Source organism: Centruroides vittatus, unplaced genomic scaffold, assembly GCF_030686945.1.
Source record: "Centruroides vittatus isolate TY-2023 unplaced genomic scaffold, ASM3068694v2 contig_1427, whole genome shotgun sequence".
Taxonomy (NCBI): Eukaryota; Metazoa; Arthropoda; class Arachnida; order Scorpiones; family Buthidae; genus Centruroides; species Centruroides vittatus.
Window position 1 is genome coordinate 1314656 of NW_027120893.1, and position 23918 is coordinate 1338573.

A 23918-nucleotide genomic window follows, 5' to 3' on the forward strand; every position below is an offset into this window, starting at 1 on the left:
CCTGCTCATGATGTTTCCATATCTGGTCTTGCCTTTTATCTATCTAACTCCATTCTCAAGATTAATAAATTCAATTGAAAATATCGAACTGATGATAAATCTTTTTAACTCTTACTTTTCATATTTCTTGTTTTGCTTTTATTTGATAAAAAATCGAAATTATGATTCAGTCGATTGTATTCATCACAAATGTTAAGAATTTCCGCAAATTTGCTTGAGAGCCACACTTCCATTTAATTATCTTATGCGATTTTCTCATTAATTTCTCTCATTATATGCTTGTATACCTTCTATACTCAACCCTTAATAAATTTCTTTTAGCATATTTCATGTCATAATTTTTACTTTTTGTTAGTTTTTATTTAGTACTTTTTTAAATAAAGGTTCTTGTTTAATGTTTATAACTAATGCTTTCTATCATTACTTGCTGATTTTCTCGAACATTTCTACGTTAAGTATTATAATTGTTTAAATTAATGTATTATTTGCATATGATACTGTTTTTTAATTAATTTTTTTATCAATTTAAAAATAGTGTTAAACAATTTCCATAAAAAGAAAAATTATCTGTGAAAATTTTTGAATAGCGATAATTACTCAGAAAATTTTACGTGTTTCGCGAAAGAAATTACATACAAGCGCTATTAATATATTCTTTCTAAATATTTTTCTGTTGTTTCAAATTTTTGAAAGTGAAGTTTAAGTACTTATTTCAAAACTAGTTAAGCATTAGGTAGTTATAAACTGATATTTTGATTGTGATTCATTGGGTCTTATTTTGTGAGCTTTTGAAATAACTTGATCATAGTGAAATTTATTTATAATCAGTGGTGTGTTGATAAATTTTTAACAACCTGCTCGCTTCAAAGGTGCAGGGAGGGAGAGAGAGAGAGGAAGAAGGAAAAACGGGTGTATAATTTCCAGAAAGCCTTTCTTATAGTATTTGTAAAGGATCGCTTTTAACAGAGTAGAGACAAAAGTGACATAACCTTGTAAATTGGTCCCACCTGGGTTTGTATTTGTAAACAGTCGGGGAAACAAAGGGAGTACCGTCTTTGTTTATTGGACTCGCCTATGGGCGGGCAATGTGTTTGCCACATGTTAGCTTACTAGAAAAAAATGTAAACAAGTGATGGACATTATGGTGAGCTGTTTTGTCGGGATAAGAGCCAACGTTTTGGAAAGCTTTCGATGAAAGGAAGAATCCTGATTGGTTGGAAGTTGTTGTCCAGAAGTTTGTTAAATAGTAAGACAGGCGAGAGAAAAGGTGAGAAGGGCAAGAGACTGAAAATACGGTAGTCTAAGGCACTTGGGCAGCCCACTGAGTGTAGAGAGACTGTTCTCCTCTGACAATGGTCTCAGGGACGGGTAAGTGCGGAGACTGGACAGGCCGTATAGTTGAGCCAACTCCACGAACTGACCGAGGCTTCCCCAGAGTCTAATAGTTTCCGAAGGACAAGCCGATGCGTGAGACACCACACCTTGTTGTCCTGTGTATGTTATGTTGTCAAACTTGTATATTCTGAAATAATCTGTTTTGTAAATAAACTGTAAATATTCTCTATATTTAGTGTGGAGGTGTGCTTTCATCGAACCTGAATTAACTATCGGATCATGATACATACAGAACCCAACCCAACAAGATGGAGTTTGGGAAACAATATCACTAGATCGTCATGAGATCTTCACTGTATTTTTATACTTTGACAAAATATAAAGATACACACGTACTTTATGTTAAAAATATTTGGAATTCTTTTTAAAAGAGCAATTTTTCCGATTTATGGCATATTCTAGTGTGTGTGGCAATATTTAGCCACGATTTTACAAAAGGTGTAGTTTTCCAATCTTTTAATTCTTTTCCTAGTAAATTGATTGTCATAAATTCAGATATAGTATAAGCTCATCAGTTTTTATTTTTGTATAGGCCTATATTACATTTATTAAACTGAAACTTCTTTCAACTTCTACACTACTAATTGGTATAATATTAAATATGTTCTCTAGCTTTTTCTATTGTTTCAGGAACTGATACGATTTTCCCCTCTATATTATTATCTACAAAATATCTGAAATCATATTTTTTGAATTTCAAAACTTTATTTAATCAATTTAATTTTCCTTCTCTTCGAGGAAGTTAATTCTTCATGTATATTCATCTAATAAATAAACTAGTTCAACCAATCAGCAGTCAATAAACTTACACTGGAATTTATTTTAAAATATTTTTTCTTCATTCAAGAGGAAAAGACTAAGAAAAATTTTTCTAAATTTAGTTCTGTAAAGAGATATAAAAATATTAAATGTCTTGTTGTTTAATAAAGCTCTAATTCAGAAAACAGAGACCGTATTTTTATTGTTTTCAAATAGAAGTCACGACTTTTAATGTGTAAAACACTTAATCCATCATTCATCCATTCATTAAGAATTTCATTAAACGGGTCACTAAATTTTAAAAATTGTAAAAACCGGCTCCAACATGCCACTATTTATAATCATAGATTTTTATTATGTTTGCTTGAAAATTAAAATAAATCTCTATATATTAACGCTCTGTAAAAAATAAGAAGTTTGTGAAATTAACTGTTAACTCAATAAAATAAAAAAGTCGCAGTGAATGATGTTTATAGGTTACTTGTAATTTTTCTAGCTTATTATATTGTCAACTGTCAGTTCACTTTTTAAGAAAATAAATTTTTCTTATCATATATACAAATTTTCATTATAGATTTTTATTTTGTGTAATTTATATTAACTATAAAACATGTTCCTCCTCAATATAATTTGTCTGCATAAGAAAATTTTAAAATATTTTTCAAATATTAAGTAGTATTTAGATAATTTCTAATCATATGTATTACAAAACTTTGTCTATAACCTTATATGATTATAAGATTCATTTGCTAATATTTTAATATTGTTGTTATTGAAGTACAGTATTAGAAAACTATTTGTAACAGTTTTCAATGACTCATTACATATTAATTTGGAAAAGTAAACGAAAAATACAGAGAAAAATTATATTTTTTTCAGAGCAAGTCGTGCAATAACCTTAACTCAGTGAACTAAGCTATTTTAATTTATTTCATACTCTGTAATTTGTATACATTATTTAGAATTTTCGCCGTTATGCAGTATAAGAATTAATAAAGGTTTTCTGTTAAATTTTACAAACTACACTAATATTAAAAACACCGTTTTTGTCTTTTAAGATTAATGTCGGTCATATAATATTTTGCTTATATTATTTATTCAGTTTTAAAATTTAGAATATGCCATCGTTTGTGATACTCTAAAATTTCAAATTAAGAAAAATTCTAATAAAAAGTCTTTTTATTATACAATAATCATATTTCTTAAATATTTTTTAACTGCGATAAAAGTGTCATTTGTTTAAATTTTATTAAAGCTAAAAACATAAATTACAATTAATATGTTAACATTGCAGGTTAAGTAGGATATTAAAAGGATTTCCAACTATTATTATTAACAATTTTTGTCCCTGATAACAATATGGTGATTATTAAGCTATAGTTTAAATTTATTATTTGTTGTTATTTTCATTTGAGTTATTTTTAAAGAGAATTTACTTTTAATATTTAGAGCATATCATAGCAATAAACAAATGGTAATTTTATCTTTATTATATGTAGATAAAATTTCTATTTATTTCTGTTCAGTTCAGCTATAGTTTAGTCCATTTATTTACTTGTTTGTTCAGAGATTTTCTAATCAGTTATATCGTCATTTTAAATATTTAATCATTACAAACTTAAGAATTGTTTCATTTGCATGAATTATATATACTTTATTAAGCATTTTAAAAAATGTTTGTATGTAGTGTAATTGTAATTCAATAATTCTTATTCTATTTAAAGAATTTTTCATTCTGAAATTAAATTTCTCTGTGTAAAACATTATAATTTGTAAATTCTTAGTTAAGTCTGTATAAAGCAATAATTATATGAATCTGATGAAAGTACAGTAGATAAGCATAATATTGTTTTGTTAGATCAGTAGATAAATTTTTTGTTATATGTATATGATTATTAATGATAAATATAAAATTATGACAAGTATTTTTAATGTTATCATCAGGAACTATTTCAGATAAAAACAAAATTGATTCGTTTCCAAAAATTCACGTAATCAGTCAATGCTTTATCGTATGAACTTTAGTTCATTACAAGGGGGTAACAGAAACAAAAATTAGTGTTAATATTTAACAAGTTAATAATTTAGTACAAAATAACACAAAATAAAATATAATCAGTTTTTGAAAAGCACAATATATTAATAATATCTTTCCGAGATTTAAATCTGATTAAATACTTGTCTCTACTAACCTTAAATTTAACACAATGAAGAAATACATATTCCCAAGTTTCTTATACTTGCATAATACAATTACTACATATCTTTTCAGGGTCTATTGTTAATTGCTATTATACGTTAAGATTTAATTTTGATTGCATCTCAAATGAATAATCAATATCCATAAGCAGATAATCTTCACACATAAATGCTGTTTAATTAATGCTATAATATAATTGAAAGTGCTTATTCTCTTCTAACAGAGACCAATCTTCATGTATACTTTGTTCACAGCACAGTTTTATAATTAACAGTTGATAACATTAGATCAAATGAGGATCCTGAGATAGCCATAGAAAAGAAAAACAAAGTTGATCCAACAGATTTTGCAATGTTGACACCCAGTTTTTGGAAATATGGAATATTATAATTCTGAAAAAATTAAAATATTAAATGCGATTTTTGTTGACTTTGGTTATCGTCAGTTTTGGTTTTTGTCAATTCTTTCTGCGAAAAATTTGTCTTGGATTTTGTCAGTTACCTCGAATTTTGTGGGGCACACCAACAAAATCCGAGCAAAATTTGATGGAATTGCACAAATTCAATGAAATTGACAGCAAGATCACACTGCTAATTTTGCGAAAACAAAGGGCAATCCACGCATTTTCCTGCTCAGTGTGGCATTGTTTCTTGTTGTGTGAGCATTACTTATGGTAAATGCCATGTTAAATGTTTACTTATTCTTTACATTAGTCTTTTATATTCATTTTTAATTAATTTCTTATTGTTTTTAGTATTAAACACTATATTTATTCTGTATAAAATGTGTTTTTGGTATGTATTTTGGAGTATCTAGAACGAATTAATTGAATTTACATTGAGTCGTGGAAATAATTGTCTCGGATTTTGCCAATTGTTTTCGGATATATTTTCGACAAAAACCAAGATATCACTGTACATTGATTTCTAGAACTATATTATTAAATTTTATTTTTGCAATATTCTTTTATTATATAGTTAAATTTTACTTCCATTATTTCAAAATTCATATTTAAATTCTGAAAAGTATGGAAAAATATTAAAAGACTTTAGAATTTTAATAATTTTGTTTCTACTATTTAGAATTAAGATTGACACCATATTTATTTAATATTTTCTATTACGAAGTAAAGATATTCAAATGCAGAAGAGTTTTATTTAATATTTGACTTTATACAAAATAATTTTATATATAGTTTTGAATCAATTACTTTTTACTTCAACATACACTCAGACTCATTGAATATTATATAACGTATAAACCTTATTGCTGAGAATCCTTTTTACTATTTTAAACTAACATTTTCAACCTGATCAACAGGCCATCATCAAGTTATAAATTTACTGGAATGTTTATAATTGTTATATAATCGAACCAATATGCAATAACAAATTTGAATTTAAAATGGTTCAAACATTTGGTTAAAAATCAAAATATAAATAATATAACTAATCCGTTAAATACATAAACTAAACGAATCAATATAAATAGAGTAGAAAAATAAAATACAAATATAATAACATAAGATGTAAAATTACATCAATTGCATGCTATGCATCAGATTTCACAAGCCATTCTGGATTATATATTTCCATGTCAATGGTAAGCATGTGGCATCCTTGTAGTTTAAACATTTGCCAGACAGGCTGGATTTATAAATTTTGAACTTTTCCAAACTTAATGCTAGATTTGGAGAATGCACCGGTAACAATGGCCTGTTGATCAGGTTGAAAACATCAGTTTAAAATAATAAAAAGGATTCTCAGCAATAAGGTGTATATATTATTTAATAAGAATCAATTACTAATTAAATTCTTTTATTTAACTTTTTGTTTAAGTACTCCAGATAAAGAATTTATTTTAGAAGCAAAAGATAGAAATACTTGTTTGTTTTGGTTGCAAGAGTTACAAAGATGGAGACGAACATTTAGTTTGAAACGGACACAACAAATTGATACAGAAAGTATTGAACAGAAGAATGTAATAACAGTATGTATGATTTAATTTCTATAAAATTTTAAGATTAAAAAAAAATTATATACAGTACATAGGTACAGTACATGTTATATATACAGTTCAATCTTAGTACATCAATTATTGACATAATGATAAATTCCCTATGCAATTTGTATTAACTTAATGTAAAACTTTTACCAATTGAATAATATCCTCTATTGCAATAAATCTCTGTTTAGTGATAGTTTTTTTTTCCCTCACTATATTCACAAAGTACACATTTTCCTTTCTCTACAATGAAAATAATACAGTAAATTAAATATTAATTAATTTTAATTTATTGTTTGCTTTTGGAATCAAAATATAGTACTCTCATACAACAATTTTACTAACAAACATTTAATTACAATCAGTATGCATCAACACAGTTGAGCAGATTGCCAAATTTAGCATGTTTTTGGCATTTTAGTGCCTAAATTTTTTGTCTAGTACTTAAAATTAATTATCAGTTTTTGCTTTGTTTAGCTGAAACATTGACTTTTAAGAAAAAATTTTTGATAACCGTTAACACTAAATGAGAAAGGAAGCCAGTTTTGCTTTTTTTGGCACTTCCGGTTTTTCAAGAAATTATGAATTGTAGTTAACTTGTATGTTAATCAAAACCCAAAATCAACCAGAGCCTGATCTTTTTAGATGAAAGTAATTGTAACAAAGTCTCTGTTGCTTTTAGAATTAGCGTTACTTGCAACACTAAGGCATCCTTATATAATTTCCGGAGGAGCTTTATTACGTTAAGCTCATTTAACATAAAGTTCTCGTAGAAAATGTACAGTCATCCCACAGTGTTACAAATTGCTCTTTTTATTATTTTAATAAGTGTATTCTTCTTAAGAATGATATTTTAGAATTTGTTTAGTTTTACTTTGTTCAGTTTTGCTTAAGAAGATTCTGGCTGATTTTGGGTTTTGATGTTTTTACATATAGTGTAGAAATAATATGCAATAAAATCACTTAAGTGTGTACTAGAGAAAACTAATAATACTACATGTTCTTTTGTTCTAACATTGTCTAACTTTGTAGAAATAACCCTATTTTTAGTCCAATAATGTTAAGTGAGGAAGGTGATACTTTTTTAAAAATTCTCACTATAACAATAAATCTCTCTACAGCAATATTTTTTCTTGTTCCACTAAATATCACTATAGATGACCGAATATATAATTTACACATACAGTAAAATTTAAAATTCACATATAAAATTAATATTTTATAGAATTTTTATCATTGTATTTTTGTCTTGATAACAAAAATAGTAAATGATTATATTAAGCAAAAGTATATTTCATATTTATTCTTTATCCAATGATCAGCTCACTATGTATTATCATTGTTCATATCTAAGATTTTGTAATCAATTATATGAAATTGAGTTTAAAATAAATTTTTTTAATGTTTAGAATTAATATATAAAACTTATATAAACTTTCTTGATATAATGCCTTTTTGATAAACAGGAATTTGAAAGTGGTCTTCTAGCAAAAACTCCAATGTTAAATGATGAATCCAATCTTGAAGAAAAAGATTTTGTTCTAATATCACATATTGATTGTCCACAAGATGTAATTGGTGATAATTCTGCCAATGAAGATATGCATAAACCATTAGCAGCTATAGCACAAGAGAAGTTTCAAAATTTAAGAAATCAGATGAAAAATTCAGTTTCTGTAACATGGACTAATAAAGATAGTAAGTTAAAATATAATATTTTTGTAATATTTTATTTAAAATTTTCTAATATTAATGTATGATTTTTCAGTTTCATCTCCATCTCTTACAACATATGTTCCAGATACACATATAGCTGAAAATGCTACAAAAATGGAAACAAATCCAAACTCTTTGATAAATAATTCTCAGGATGTTTTTCCACCTCCTCCATCTCCTAATAAACAAAAATCTCCTAAAATGTCTTCCATTCGTCGCAAAATACAAGGTTCATTTCGAATAAAGCGATTAAGTTTAGATAATGAGAAAATTATAAATAATACAAAAAAGATTTTAGAATTGGAATCAAATTGCTTTAAGTGCAAAGAGGTAAAATTTTATAAATTATCAAATATATTAATTGATTTAAAATTTTAATATAGAAATATATACAGTTGAACTCAGATTTAACAATATTAGATGTAATGATAACTCTGATATAATGTCAAATTTTTATTGGTTCTGCAATTTTACTACACTGCATAATATTGAAAAACTTGCTTGTAACTATATTAAACCCAGTTTTAACATCATATTTGAAGAACTCCCAAAATTTCAAATATGGGATCACAAATTTTATTTAACAAAGAAAATACTCTAGTAGATCAGTCTGTAGGATCAAAGTCCAATTATTTATTTATTTAGTTAGAGAAAAGGGTTAAGCATTAGATGATTGAAAATTTCCGATCTTTATAAAGTCCAAGAATGCCTTATGGACAATCTTGTTACTGATGAGATCTGTAGATTGATTGGTCAGGTGAGCCCCTCACTGCAAGTTACAGTGATAAGTTTCTTATGTAGTTGTACTTGGCACAATTGTAAATTGTGTGTTGAGATCCTCTGCTTCCTGATTTGAACAGGTACATAGTCTGTCTCCAATATTGAGGAATCTATGACGATAGGCATTAAAGGCCAGTCATTATCTGGGTGAGATAGAAAGAGGGAGAGAAATTGTTGATCTTCCTAGCAATTAAGACATTTGGCATGAGTTGGTAGGGTAATCTACCAGTAGTGCTATTGTACCATTCAGTTTGCCACCTTTTAGTGGATTCTGCTTTAAGAATTGTTGCTATCTGGGAGGGTGGGATGGAAGAGTGAGTATAGTTCTGTTAATAGCCTTTCTGGCAAGTGAGTCTGCCCTGTCATTTCCTGGGTCATTGGAGTACCCCTTGATCCAATGGAAATGAATGTAAAGATTGTCTTGAAGAGCTCTCTTCAAGAGAAGATAAGGTCAATTGTTTCTGCAGACAATAAGGAGATTAATGTTCCTGTTTTCAATTTGGAAAGGAGCAATCCTACTGTTGGAGATGATGTTAATGTTCTTACCAGAGAGAGCCTTCCTATGTGAGTTTATGTAATCAAGAGCCTTCATAGTTGCAAGGGACTCTGCCTGATTATTTGTGCAGTTGTAAGTTGCCGACTTTTAGGGGCAATAAGTTAATTGCCTGTCAGGAAAACCTAGGGGCGAATCGTGGGTGGTGGCAGCAGAGGCGAAGACGACAAGTGTCTTACGAAAACCGTTTATTTTAACATCAAATTTAACTTACATAATAATAGAAGAACAATAAACAAGGGATGTTGAACGAGGTGTGACACTTGTGGTGGCCCCAGGGCTTCCAAGGTGAAGAGTTCACAGAGTCAGAAGTGGGATGCTGGTACTGTACATTGGCAAAGGGTTGATGTTCTGATGCACACACTTCTTAGCATGCAGAGAACCCAATGTCTTTGGAGGAGAGGCTTGGACAGGTGTGACAGGCTGGTGGATGGAAGTCCTGGATCTATACAACAACACTTGTCCGGAGGAGAACCAACCCTTGATCTTGAGACTCGGGTTTTATAGGATTTTCCCTTGAATCTCACTCTTTTGATTGGTGCTGTTTTCTCTCTTCCTTACCCTGATTGGTCATTCTTTTGTCTCTAGATGAAAACCAAGATCAATCCAGGTCAGGAAAGGTCCGAGAAGTGTTGACGGAGCTTTTGAATATTTTTCATATTTTACTTCGTTATGGCCCCTTTCTCTGATGTTTTGACCTTAAACGAATTACCAGATGTTCTTGTGGCCATTTATCCCTAATTGGTTTTGGGCTCACATGACTTAACAAATGTGCTTTTTGATCATTAACCTCCCCCTTTTTCTCGATTGTTTAGACCCAACACTTGTTTGCGAGTACGTTGACAAAGCTCCCCCTCTCTCAGTTGACATTCCCCTCTGTCATTTATCATTGCATCACGTTTGTTTTAAAATAAATAGTTTTCTTCCTGTCTTGTCTACATCACCAACATGTGTTCCTGACCCAATTTAACCTCCGAAATTTCCTGACTTTGGAACTTTATAATTACCCATAATTTTGACTCATTTTAGGAGCCTCACACAGTGATTTGTCAGCTTGAAGGAGCACTGGTTGAATATAGCCTTCTGATTGTCTATAACCACAAAAGAGCACCCCACTCCTTCCTTAGATTTGGACCCATCTGAATAAATTTTGATCCCAAAAAGAATGTTCCCAGAGTTGTGATGATGGGAGAGTGTAGAATAGTGGCAGGGTGGAAAGAGTTCCAGTTTAACCCATACGTGGAGATGTCAGCTGCTAGTGCAATAATTAAACCAGTACTGGAAGGACTTGTCAGGGTGAATTATTTTGTTATTGGAGGAGGAGGCAGAGGATTTAGTTAAGGAATTTAAGAAGTACTTCCACATTTTCTCCCAAATTGTTATGTCAATGGGGGTGATACCAATGATAGTGAGGAAAGCATCAGTAGTTGCTGTCCTGTAGCTTTTGGCAACAGTAATTGCAGCAGCATGTTGGATTGATCTTAATTTTTTTTTGTTCTTGATTTTTTTCAGCAGCCTGGCCCCAAATCTCATCCATAAGCAAAAGCCAGAGCAATAGCCCTCAGTAGATAAGCTTCCTGGCTCTGGACCCCAAGGCTCAGCTATTCCTGGAAATGGATCTGAGGGAATGGCTTGCCTTAATCATCATGTCATAGATGCAATGTATGTGATTAGTCCATGAAACCTTGGGAGTCGAGAATAATCCCTAGGTACTTAATTGAATTGGAGTGTTGAATCCATGAGCCATTAATAGAAATGGAGGGCTTCCTGGTAAGTGGGTTTCCCCGAGGAAACATAATACATTGGCATTTATTTAAATTGGTTTTTTAGTTTTTGCTTTTAGGCCAATTTGTAGAGATTGGTCATGAGGTCATTCATGTGATGCTGAATGGTATCTTAATTGGTATGTGGCAACAGAATGGTGGTGTCATTAGCATATCTCTGGATTAATTGTTTAATCTCCTTAGGAGCAGTACCACTCACCTGGAATATGCTATTGTACAGTACATTCCAGAAGTATGGTTTGGCCTGGGAACTCTTCCGGCAGCCTTGTGATTTCCATTTCATGGAGGATAGTCGTATTACTGATGATTTGAGCCTTTCTATTGCAGAGGTAACTGTTTAACAGATTGAAAATGATTTTTGGCACGTTGCCTGTATTAGATGAGCATGTATGGCTGGCCACCATGTGTGATCAAAGGATCCTTAAGATCAATGGATACCATCATTGTCTGTTGATTATTATCCTTTGCCCATTTTATAAAGGCTATTATATTAGCTAGGGCATCAACTGTTCTTTTCCCCTTGTGGAAGCCGTATTGAAGGTAACTCAGGAGGTTCTTTTTCTAGATATGATATATTATTTGATATATCATTAATCAGAATGATACCACAGGAAAATTTTTTCATGGTATTATATAAGTGTAAAAATCTATTTTTCATTGCAGATAAAGTTTATTTGTATTTAACTCGTTAAAATTCCAAAAGTTGATATTCCAATCTCACTAGAGAAAGGTATTAAATCTCTCTAATGAGATGGCTATAATGTACCTGATCTTAATGGCACAGTATGTAATCAAAATAACTTAACAGATCATATTACAAAAGTTGTAAGTTTGTGATTAATGACCCTAAAATATATTTAATCATAAACGTGGTGTTTTAAATGCTGTACAGGTGCTCCCCTACTTACAAACAGGCTAGGTTCCTGAGGTATGATGTCGAAACGTTTGTAAGTTGAAAACTAACCTAGAAAGTACATTTGTACACAGAATAACCACTTATTGTTAGTGTTTGATCTTTCAATGTACTTAATAGTATACATTATGCTCATTACCCACTCACTACTGCTTGGTAGCAGTGTTTCAAATGAAGTTGTTGTTTTTACCTAATACACTTAGTTTATAATGTCAAATTTAGTTTCCACAGTACAATAGCCGTGAGATAAGCTGAGGATTACGGGGTGATACCAGGTGATCACTTACTCGACACAAAATTGGTAAGATTCAACCTCAATGTCGAAGGTGTTAAAAAAAAAAAAAAAAATGGAGACGTATGATCATATAATCTTGTCTCTCATCAGGATGCTGACACCAGATAGGGATGAAATTTGCACCCTATCATGCATTTAAAATATCATTAAAAAGGAGGACTAATTAACTGACAAGTGGGGAGACACATGAGTAAGAGATAGGATGTCTTATCATAAACAAAACCAATGACATTTAGTTAACAAGAAAATAACAAAATTTAATAATATAAAAAGTAAAAGAAATTACAAATAAAATAACTAAACATTCCATCTAACTAGAGAGCATTAACAATATAATAATCCCTAATATGGGATATAAGAGTGAGAGTTTACAACTATATTATATTACCTCTGTAATAACTTGACTTATGCAAATCAATCTCTTTGAGCGGAAGATATTTGTATGAGGAACTATGACACTCAGTCAGAAGAGGATACTGGACAATGTGTTGTGCTGAAGTGCCCTGAGTTTAGCACGTATTCTCTATTTATACTATTTTTCTCTTTCAATAGAGATTAAGAATTAAGATCATCTGACTGGGTGTCATGAGTCTTTTGGGTTTAGTCAGCCTTTTAGTCATGGGATATAAAGATCTCTCTCACAAACTGACTGTCAACACAGGAAACATTTGTTCCTTATTCTCTTTGATGCATAGCTTTGATAAAAATTTCAAATTATTATATTAAATTTTAAAAGATTTTCTGTATTCATTTTCTAGAATGTTTTTTTTAAAATTTCAAAATCTCTCAATAGCCATACTTCTTACATTTATTTTCACTACTAGATTTAATATTGTTTAGGACACATTTTAGAAGAACTAATTGTGAAAGTTTATAAAGGTTGCAAACAATAGTCAAAAATGCCATTACCAACTTCAATGCCACCTCATGAGTGGCGATGGAACATCAGAATTTGCACAAAAATAAAAAGTGACAATATGCAATAGAAATAAATCCACATTAGTTATTTATTAAGAATTTATTATTTATTACTGGCTAATGACTGACATTGACACTACCCCACAAGTGGCAAGAGAACTTCAGAATTCACAGGAAATTTAAATTTTAGACATATGGTCAAATTGTTTGTAGGTTAAACATTTGTAAATAGAGAAGTACCTGTATTAATTTAATAATAAATAAATGTATATATTTATGAAGTTTTTAAAATATCATCTGATAATTAAATTTTCATTTAAAAGATTTTATAAAATTTAGTATTGAAAACAAAATAAAACACACAAAATTTTAATAAATTGTAGTTGGAAGGAGCACTCATTAGTTTGAAAGATGATTTATGTGCTGTTGAAGATGAATTGGAAGCAAGTCGTGAAGTTGTGAAAGTATTACATCAGCAACTGAATGATATAATTATGGAAAAAGATACATTGTAAATATATTTATATTATCTTAGGTTATTATTTCATGTTCAATAGTTGTTATATTTGTACAATTGATATTTTGTAAATTACGATATTCTAAAAGTGTACATTAACTCAACTAACTTTTCACTCAAAAAATTTTTTAAGTAAATGAAAATTTTTTTAATTTCAGGTTAAGTTTTATAAGTATCTGTAATGTATAAATTACTTTGAATGTTATTATTTTTAATAATTGAAATTTTTAAAATATTTTTGTTATATTTTTACTGATATTAAACATACTCTAATATGGAAAACGTGAATGATTAAGATAAGATAAGTTTTGATTAATAACCAAGTTATTCTTAGTATGTCTCAGGAGTTTCTTTATTTAGAATAATAGAGACTTACACAAAAAAATATATAAATTTTTTATAGTTTTCTCTTTCCCTGTTTCATAAACCAATTTAGAAATAACAGTTACTTGGCTTGAAGAAATAAACAATCTTGTAATAAACTAAGTTTTTATTATATTAGGATTGAAATTGAGATTTCATTATTAAACTGATGATTTATTATAACATATCAAATCTAAAAAATAAGTTTTGGAAACTTTCAAAACATTTTTGAAAAGTTTTAAATGACTCAAGTAGCAAGTGATTTACAGAAGTATATTTTTGATTATTTAAAAATAGTTTATGAAATTACAATTAAATGGGGACTTAGCATGATGCCAAAACTATAATATTTATGTACATCATTTTAGAAAATGCAATATCTAGAAATTATTGGCAATTTTTTGAAAAAAATGTACATTTACCTCATAAAAAATAAATACATTTTTTATACTATAACATAAAATTGCATAACTTATCAAAGAAATCTATGCAATTTTATGTTCTATTCAGTAAATTGTGTGTGCATTTATTAGCAAATTTTAATGTTAACATGATGTTAATTAGCATTATTGAGCATGCTTTCTTGTATGATTGATATTTTTCAGTTTGTATTTTTTCATAATGTTATAAGGTGAATTCAAAGTTCTGTCAGTTTTATAGCAAAAAATTTTGTACATATACATTGGATATTACATAATGCAATGCTTGTGTAATATTATTTCTTCTTAGGCAAATATTTGTTTACATAACATGATGCCTTATGTGATTGTGTATATGACCAGCAAAGCATAAGTGCATATATTGGGTGATCTTTTCTTACATAGTTAATGTTACCAAGTTAGGGATTCACATTTTTATTTATTACTTTAAATTGTTGTTTTTTATTATTATTTTAATAATTTTTATTACTTTTTCTAGCATAATTTATAAAAAAAAAGGTTATGGTAGCATTTAAAAAATTGTCAGTAGATGGCTAAACTTTTTTACACCAATTAGTGAATTTCTATATAAAGTTTATTTCATGTGATGTAATTTTTTACATAAGATTACTTGATTTTGCACCAATTAATGAAACACTGTAGAGTTTACTGTATTATTTATTTATTATAAACTTTCTTAATTGTCAATAGATCTGATGAATTAAGGAAGTTTGTAATATCATGCAAATGTGTTTGTATATACAGTCAGCTGAGAACATGCATTATTCTGCTGAAATACTGTGTTTGAATGTTATTGATGAAAGAATAGATCAATGACTTTTAAGATTTAGGTATAACAAGTTAAGAACACTATGAATGTCAATTATTGATGAACTCGAATTCAAATCTATACAATCTGTCTTTCCCTGTTATTTGCTAAGAGTTGTTTTCTCACAGACCTATTTTTTCAGTTTCTCTGCTTTTCTCATTGCATTGTCTTTCTTGGTAGTTCAAATTTTGTCCCTTATCTCCAAGAGTCTTGCATTTGGTCCTCTTTTTGAGGAGTCAGGTCCATGTATTGTCATTCTCTTGGCAAAGTAAACAATATCAGTTAAGAATCTATTCTTCCAACATATATTTAGTTACAGGACAAAATATTATATGATACATAAAATAATTATAAGGCTATCATACAGTTTGTAGACCACAGTTGCCAAGTAAACAGTGTCAATAATCTTTAAAGTAACTCAAAAATTTTCCAAAGTAAGAGATTTTATTGTAAAATGCCCTACAATGATGTCAATATAATAGATAAAATTTTAATAATCTTCAATGCTCATAACTTATTATTTAGGTTTTTTTTCCAGGGTTATCTATTGAATTTTCACATAATGATTGTTTTTCTTTCAGAGTTTTAAAATATAGAAAATATAAACTAGTTTGGAAATAGAAAATCATAAACAAAACTGTTTCCAGTTTATTACAATTCATTCTGAGATCCTAATACAATTAACATGTTCTTTATGTACTGTAATGAATTTCTGTGGAAAGTTTTGAGTCTGGAAGAATATGTTTGAAAACTATCAACCAAGTACTGTACATTGTCGTGGCTTAAACAATAAGAAACTGTAATTTTTTTTAAGAAAAAATAAATTAGTGATAACAAATTGAAAGAAAGATAATTGTAAAATTGTAAAATATTTTAATATTAACTTCTTTATTACAATAATTCTATCTAAATAATTAAATGTTAGAAACCCAGGATTGATTTACATCATTGATATATATAGTTTAAATTTGCATATTACTAAGATTATTTAATAAAATTTCTTTATTTAAAATTTAATTTATTTCTAATTCTAATTTTTGTTTTTAATGATTTTGGTCTTTCAAATTAATTATAAAATGAATATTATCTGAATATTTTTACTGAAATCATTATTTTTAAATAGAATTAGGCTTCTTAAATCATCATCAACACAGAGTGAGATAGATATTTTAACTCAGAAGGATCAAGAATTAGCACAATTAAATCATCAACTAGTTATTGAACAACAAGAATGTGATAGATTTCGAAATAATAACAAGTATGTATTTATTTTTAAAAGATTTTTATTAAAGCATGTAATGTGTATTTCAAATTAATTAAGTATAAAGTATATTTAAGGAGTTTATCTAGTTCTCTTTGTTCCATTTGAAGGTTTAAATGCGCTTAACTTCTTAACTTTATTTGATAATTTTAAATGATTATTATGATAATAATTAATAAAGATTGATAATTAATTCTGTTTAACATATGACATGTTCATTTCATATTCAAATGAAGTATAATAGTCTCTCTCATTCAAGTCATTTCAGAAATAAGTTACATACTAACCATACTAAACTGGAATTCTTTAATATATATATATATATATATATATGTACACAATGACACTTTTTGTACTTATTTCAGCAATTTTATTCAGAAATACGAATGTTTTTGGTCACCTTTAGTGGCCCTCTTCAGGTTTCAAGCTGTTCCATTTATCAATCATTTAAAAGATAGTGAACTGTTCTACTGATATGATTACTGTAGAATGCTTTTTTAAAAACTTATATATCTGTAGAACATTTCTCTAGCTTTTAAATGATTGATAAATGGAATGGCTTGCTTGTAACTTGAAGAGGGCCACTAAAGGTGACCAGAAATGTTCATATTTCTGAATAAAGTTGCTGGAGTAAGTGTGAAAGGTATTGTGTGTGTGTATATACAGTCAAACCTGTTTTTATGCGGTGGATAGGGACCGCATTAAAAAAAACGCATAAAAAAAATCACACGAAACTTCACGAATGGCTGTAAAAAATAGTTTTCGCAACACAATTAAAAAATATTTTTTTATGCGGTCAACAGGGACCACATAAAAAAAGTCTCACATAGAAAATAACTCAAAACCGTACGAAATAGAATTTATTGACAACAGATGTCAGCACTTGACTGCATCGTCTGGTCTATCGTCTGTTTTACATATTTTTGTCCAGGTGGTGTTTTGTTGACTTAAAAAGTAAATTATTTCATTTTTCGCATATTTATGCAATAATCATTATGCTATAATAAGTTTATTTAGCTATAATAAGTCAACGTGAGACATGACGAATCGCACGAGACTAGTCGCCAACTATACTGCACAAATAAAAAATCGCACAAAAAAAACCGCACAAATTAAAAATTCGCATTAAAAAAATCGCACATAAAAAGAGCGCATAAAAACAGGTTTGACTGTATATAATATTTCAGAAACTAATTATCACTTAATTCCAGAACATTTAAAACAAAGTTGATTAATGTCAAAACATACAACAAAACAAAAGGCATAAATATTGAATTTTTGTAGAATGAAAGAAAACTCTTAAGTGCTAGTATCAATTTGGTTTATATCCACATGAGTAACAAAGTTCCAAGGATAAATTTGTTGATTAAATCAAATTTTTGACCATATAAGTAAATTTGGGTTAGTAGCAAATAATCCTTTTTAATAATCCAACTAGAGACAGGTGGTTAACAACTTAAAAACCGACGAAATGACATTAAAAAATACATACAATATACAATTGATGCCAATTCTTTCTTGGAGGATCCGACGTCAATGACACAGTATTAAAAATTCTTCACAATATCACTCAGGTATAAATCAGTTGTATTTATACAGTCCATCTACAGTCCTCCTTGGAAAACTAGGAGAGCTTCATAATTTGTATACCTACATGAGTAACAAAGTTCCAAGGACAAATTTGTTGATTAAATCAAATTTATCCTCTAGTTGGATTATTAAAAAGGATTATTTGCTACTGATTTGATTTAATTGGTTTATATCCATTTATTACATTTTCAGAAAAACTTTTGTAATTGTTCAGATTATTTAGATATCTATGCATGGCTTAAGAAAATTGATATTAATGATACTATAAGACTAAAGTGAGTTTTTATTAACAAATATTGAAACTATGATATACAGGTATTCCTCATAAAACACAGTAGTTATGTTTCAAAAAAGTACTGTGTTATACAAAATAAAGGACTAATACAAAACATGGGGTTAAGGTTCCAAAAGTTAACAAAGATATACTATTGTTTTTCGTTACTAAGAGAAATATATTTATTAAAGCAATCAATGATTTATTCCTAATAAATAATTAACTAATAATCACAATTAAAAGTACTGTATGACACATCAATATTAATTTTAGTTAAATGAGTGAGTTTTCTTTTTACAAAGTATCGTCGTCTTCTGAGCTTTTTTGTTGATCTTGATCAGAAGTATCAGCAACACTTTCATATTTTTTATTTTTATGGATGACAAAATAAAAATATGTTGTTAATCGAAAATTTGTTGTAGCGGGTAGCATTCGTTCAATTGAGTACTGAATGATTCCCCCCAGAATTTGTGTTTGAATACTGAATTGTTTGAGTTGGAAATAGTTTCAGTACCAAGATACTGCCGTATTTTGTTCATTATTTTTACAAATGATTACTTACTTACAGTTAAAAAAAGGTTAATAACACTTACCTAAAAATGTTTAAATAAATTTTACTAAATACAAAGATTAATATATAAAAACAAAACTTTGTGACAGTCTTAAAGCAACGACAATGACACCTGGTTGATAGTAAAGTTAGGACAAAGAAGAAAAAAAATTGCACTATCAGTTTTCATTAAAGTAAACCTGATGAAAGACACATAAGAAATTGTAAATTTCAATATTCTAAAATCTGTGGGCAAATTTGATACGACATTCATGATTACCTAAGTAAAAGAAATATCGAAGAAAGAAGTGTTACAAATTTTTGTACAAGAATTTCCTAAATTCTTGAACTATGTTAGAGCAAAACCAGAAACCATGTTTTACAGGGATTTTTCCAATTTTCCAACTGTGTTAGAGCAAAACCTGTACACTGCAAAAACTGTATGAGGAATACCTGTACACACTAAAACTATATTACTGTTTATTTTTTATTAAATTCCTACTATTAGTTTACTCTCTCCCCTATATATATATATATCTTCTTCAAATTTTCAATCGTTAATAAAATACTTTTTATTCATCCACTTAAGTTCAAATACATTTTTTTAAACTTGTAGTGGATGACACTTGATGTTAATACAGTTTTTTCAAATACTAATTCATTAATTAAATTTAATTATTGGTTAATATTACCTGTGGTATCGAAGACGGCGACGGGAAAATTTTTATTCCTGTGTTCAAGATGGCCGTGTTTCCGGTAATCTCGAATCAGATTATCGAGTGATAATCTGGAAGCAGATTAACAATGGATAATCTTGAAGTAGAATACCGAGTGATCTAAACGTTAGGGGGCGTACCCGTACTATCTGTCGCATTATGCAAATCAATAAATTTCCCCGTCGCCGTCTAGTATCTAGGGAAAAAATTTCCCCGTTGCCATCTTCGATACCGCGGGTAACATTAACCTAATTATTAATACTTTAAATAGAGTTTTAGCAGTTTGTAATGAAAATTGAAATCAACAGGCAGTAGCTCAATTGGTAAAATGCAAGGATTTCAGTATTTTTCACATGAAGGTGAAGAATGCGAGTTCAATTCCTGCGAAAATCGATAAATTTTTGAAAATTTTTGCTTTAAGTAGACGTTTTATCCAAATGATTTTCGAGAGTGAGTTAGCAGTTGTGGCTTAGTAGTTAGAATGAAGGATTTTTCTCAAAAAATAAAATTGAAGAAATTTTATGCTTTGGGTTCAATTCCGATTTTTCTTTCTATTTTGCCACTTAATATTGTGAGTCTGTCATATGTATATACATATTTATATTAATTGTAATTATTTAATAAAAAGTAACTAAAATAAAATTTTTCTTTGTTGACCTAAGTAGGAATTGACTTTAAAAAAATTTTTTTTTCTATTACTTGTTAATGATTTACAAGCAAAGAAAATATTTTGCATTAATGATGTTGATTTTATTCAGTCTTGCATTTTTTATTTTGATAATGTGATTTTATAATTTAATTTCTGCTATAAAAAGTTTAGTTTCTTCAGATATTAGTGATTGTTTTTTTAAATTAAAAAAATAGAAATTTGTATAATGCAATAAAATGTTTTAATTAGAATTACAAATAAATTGATTATTGCTATTAGAAGATTCTTGTTGATAATTGAATACTACAATTACACATATACATATAAGGGGCTACTGTAGGTACTTGATTGTATTTGGATATCCAACCTCAATGTCTCACATTGTTTCATGACAGACTCCATATTAGTGTTGGAATTTACAGCAACTTTTTACATAAACAATAGTAGTTTTATAGAACTTGTTAATAAATAACTATAAATAATAATTAAAAAATTTAATAAAGAAAAATTGATGATATGATAAAAGAAGTAGTAATTTAAAGTAATGTATAACAAATTTATTTAAAAAATCTTTAAAATTAGGCAGGTGATTCATGAATTACTCATCCAATAGATATCATAGCATTCTATGAGGTGTTAAGGGTTGAACTTTGACACCTCATGAAATCTCAAATATTTGACTTTTTTGAAATTTCAGATTTTTCTGATAATGCACTTGGCATTCTCATTTTATATATTATTTCAGTTTTCTGTAAGAAGTCTGCTTCTATTCAAACATTTCATGTCAGTGAGTGAGAGACTGAATCAATTAGTCAGTGAGGCCAGTGTAGCTTATATTAGGTAATATAAAAATAGAAAGAGGGGGAAAAATTTTTGTTGCAAAAACATTCAACAAAAGCATTACGTATAATTTAGATAAATTGTTTGTGGAAATAATTAAAACTATAGTGTATAGAAAGAATCAAACATAAAATTCCATAAAATTGTTTTAAATATTTTTCATAATTTTTAAATACAGTAAGTCCTCTACTTACGAACTTAATCCGTTTGTAGCAGTCGTCCGCAAGTCGAAAAGTTTGTAACTCGAAAAGATGATGTTTGGCACAAAATCTCAAATACATTGTTGTTTTTACAATTATGTAATGTTTAGGCTACTTGAATAATGTTGAATAAAGATTGTTAAAGGGAAGTATAAATTCAAATCAATCACATGTACATTATTTATTAAAATTACTCATTTAAAACAATTACAAATGTACAGTACATATGTATGTACTGTAAATGTTTTTAACATAAAACTTCAAAAATAAACTTGACTGTACATGAAAAATAACCAACTGCACTTTAATAGTAAACAAATGACACCACACACGATTGACACACGACTACAGTCCAAACTCAATTAAGAGCCTCTCATCTACCTCTCTCGCTCATGTTAACCCGCCATCTGTCGGCTTTGTTCATAACTTCGAAAGTTCGTAAGTCAAATGTTCGTAAGTAGAGGACTGCCTGTACAGCTTTAGAAAATATGAAAAATTCAGAAATTTAATTTTTTTTTAAATTGTAAAATTACATACCATCAATACTTGAATTGGCAAAAAATTTAATAATGAGAAAATATTTAATTATACGTTTTAAAATTACAGTAGTGAACTGAAAATCGGAATCAATTAGGGACTGGGGTTGTTCAGATTAGGGATTTGTTCCGATTACGGATTATGTACGAAAAAATATATTAACCTGTCCGATGTTCAAATTTTTCTTTGTTGCGTGTCGCTTCGTGTTGAATTTTCGTCGATTTTAAGCCTAACAAAAATTTTTATAATAATAATCGAGGCTATCGTATTGTTAAAAATTATTTCTGCGTTTTGTACAAACAAAATAAATATATTGAAGAATATAAAAACATGAAAATTATACTTTTAGAAGTAAATTTAGTATCAAAAACGTTCAATTCAGCACGACACAGTCCAACTGAAAATCGTGCCGATTACCGGCGATTTCGATTACCGGGATTCCGATTTACGAGTCTCTACTGTATTATATTTTATGTATTGCAATATATATCCCTTAAGATAATTATATAATCAAAAAAAGTTTAAATTACAAAATCAGAAAAAGTTTGCAATATGTAAAAACATGAAATACATAGAAGAGTCCTTTGAAGCACTAAAATTTTGAGAAGAATAATATTGTTATCTTAAATTTTAACATCAGTTCTTCATTCCAAAAATATAATCTTATTTAGTTCAAATTAGATTAATCTGAGCTAAATAACGTTATATTTTTTGAAACTATCAAAGCAAAATTCTATTTTTATTAATTTTTTTCACGGGCTACATAAAATTGTGAAGATATTGTTTTATGGTACAATCAATTTCCAATTTAGGAGGGGTGGATTTACTATGGTTGGTGATAACAGGAAGGCATGCACAAAAGAATTGCCATATTGTTCTTGATAGTGCATAGCTAGTTGTTAAATTTAGTAAACTGTTGATTTTTTTTACATTAGTGTACTTCAATTTTTATAATTTTCATGGCTAAGCAATGTAATCAATGTACAAGTAATTACTGTAATTACAATTTTTATATGCTATTATGTAGTTTTTTTGTAAGTCTTTGTGATTGGTAATAAGTTATATTTTTCATATTGTATTGTGCATTTTACTTCGTTTAATTTTCTTATGACATATTGAAATGTAGTAGAGTCCCTATTATTATGCATATAATTATTTTTAAGTAATTTGCAGCTTTGTTGTGGAATTCAAAATACAGTAATTCATAAACACTCCATTATCTCTCTAAATTAGTAGTTGATTGTAATTTGTTCTACGATTTCAGAAATTAGCTTAGTTTTGTATTTCCCAATCTAAAAATGATATGTATAATAAAAATATTAGCTTCATGTAAAATACTAAGTAAATAAATATTTTAAACGTAAATAACAAAAACAACTCTAATTTCTTAAAATAATAAAGCAGATTTTTTTTTACATTAAAACACGATAAACACTTAATTTCATCAGCATTTAGTACCTTTAATTTTATCTTTAGTATTTTTTTTTTTAATTTAGATTTTTTTAATATAAAAATATTTAAAATGAACAATTCTTAAATGCATTATTGATCAGTTTATTTATCATTCATGTTCATCCACATGATTTAATTAAGAATAATTATAAATCTGTTATAAAAGGAATATTTATCATATAATGAACCTTACTTTATTATCTAAAGTCTATTATAAAATGATTTGAATCAATTGTAAAATGAAAGTCCACTGTCCTTTATTTGATATAAGTTTAATAAAATATTGGATAGTTTGGCTTACCATACACTATAGTTATATGATTATTATTAGTAGTATAGTGGAATCTCACTTAACAAGCACCTCACATAATGACATTTCTCATAACAAGCAAACCAAATTGTAA

At 28.3% G+C, this 23918-nt stretch overlaps 1 protein-coding gene across 2 annotated transcripts in view; it reads left to right on the forward strand.

The window, feature by feature from the left end:
• LOC136968294 (TBC1 domain family member 2B-like) overlaps nt 1-23918 on the forward strand; it is a 107953-nt gene that overhangs the window by 21100 nt on the left and 62935 nt on the right. For both annotated transcript variants that reach the window (XM_067262295.1, XM_067262296.1), the window contains exons 2-6: nt 6193-6343; nt 7825-8056; nt 8127-8404; nt 13701-13828; nt 16569-16703. In XM_067262295.1, the coding sequence (XP_067118396.1) occupies nt 6193-6343; nt 7825-8056; nt 8127-8404; nt 13701-13828; nt 16569-16703 (924 nt within the window). The remainder of the gene's footprint in view (nt 1-6192; nt 6344-7824; nt 8057-8126; nt 8405-13700; nt 13829-16568; nt 16704-23918) is intronic.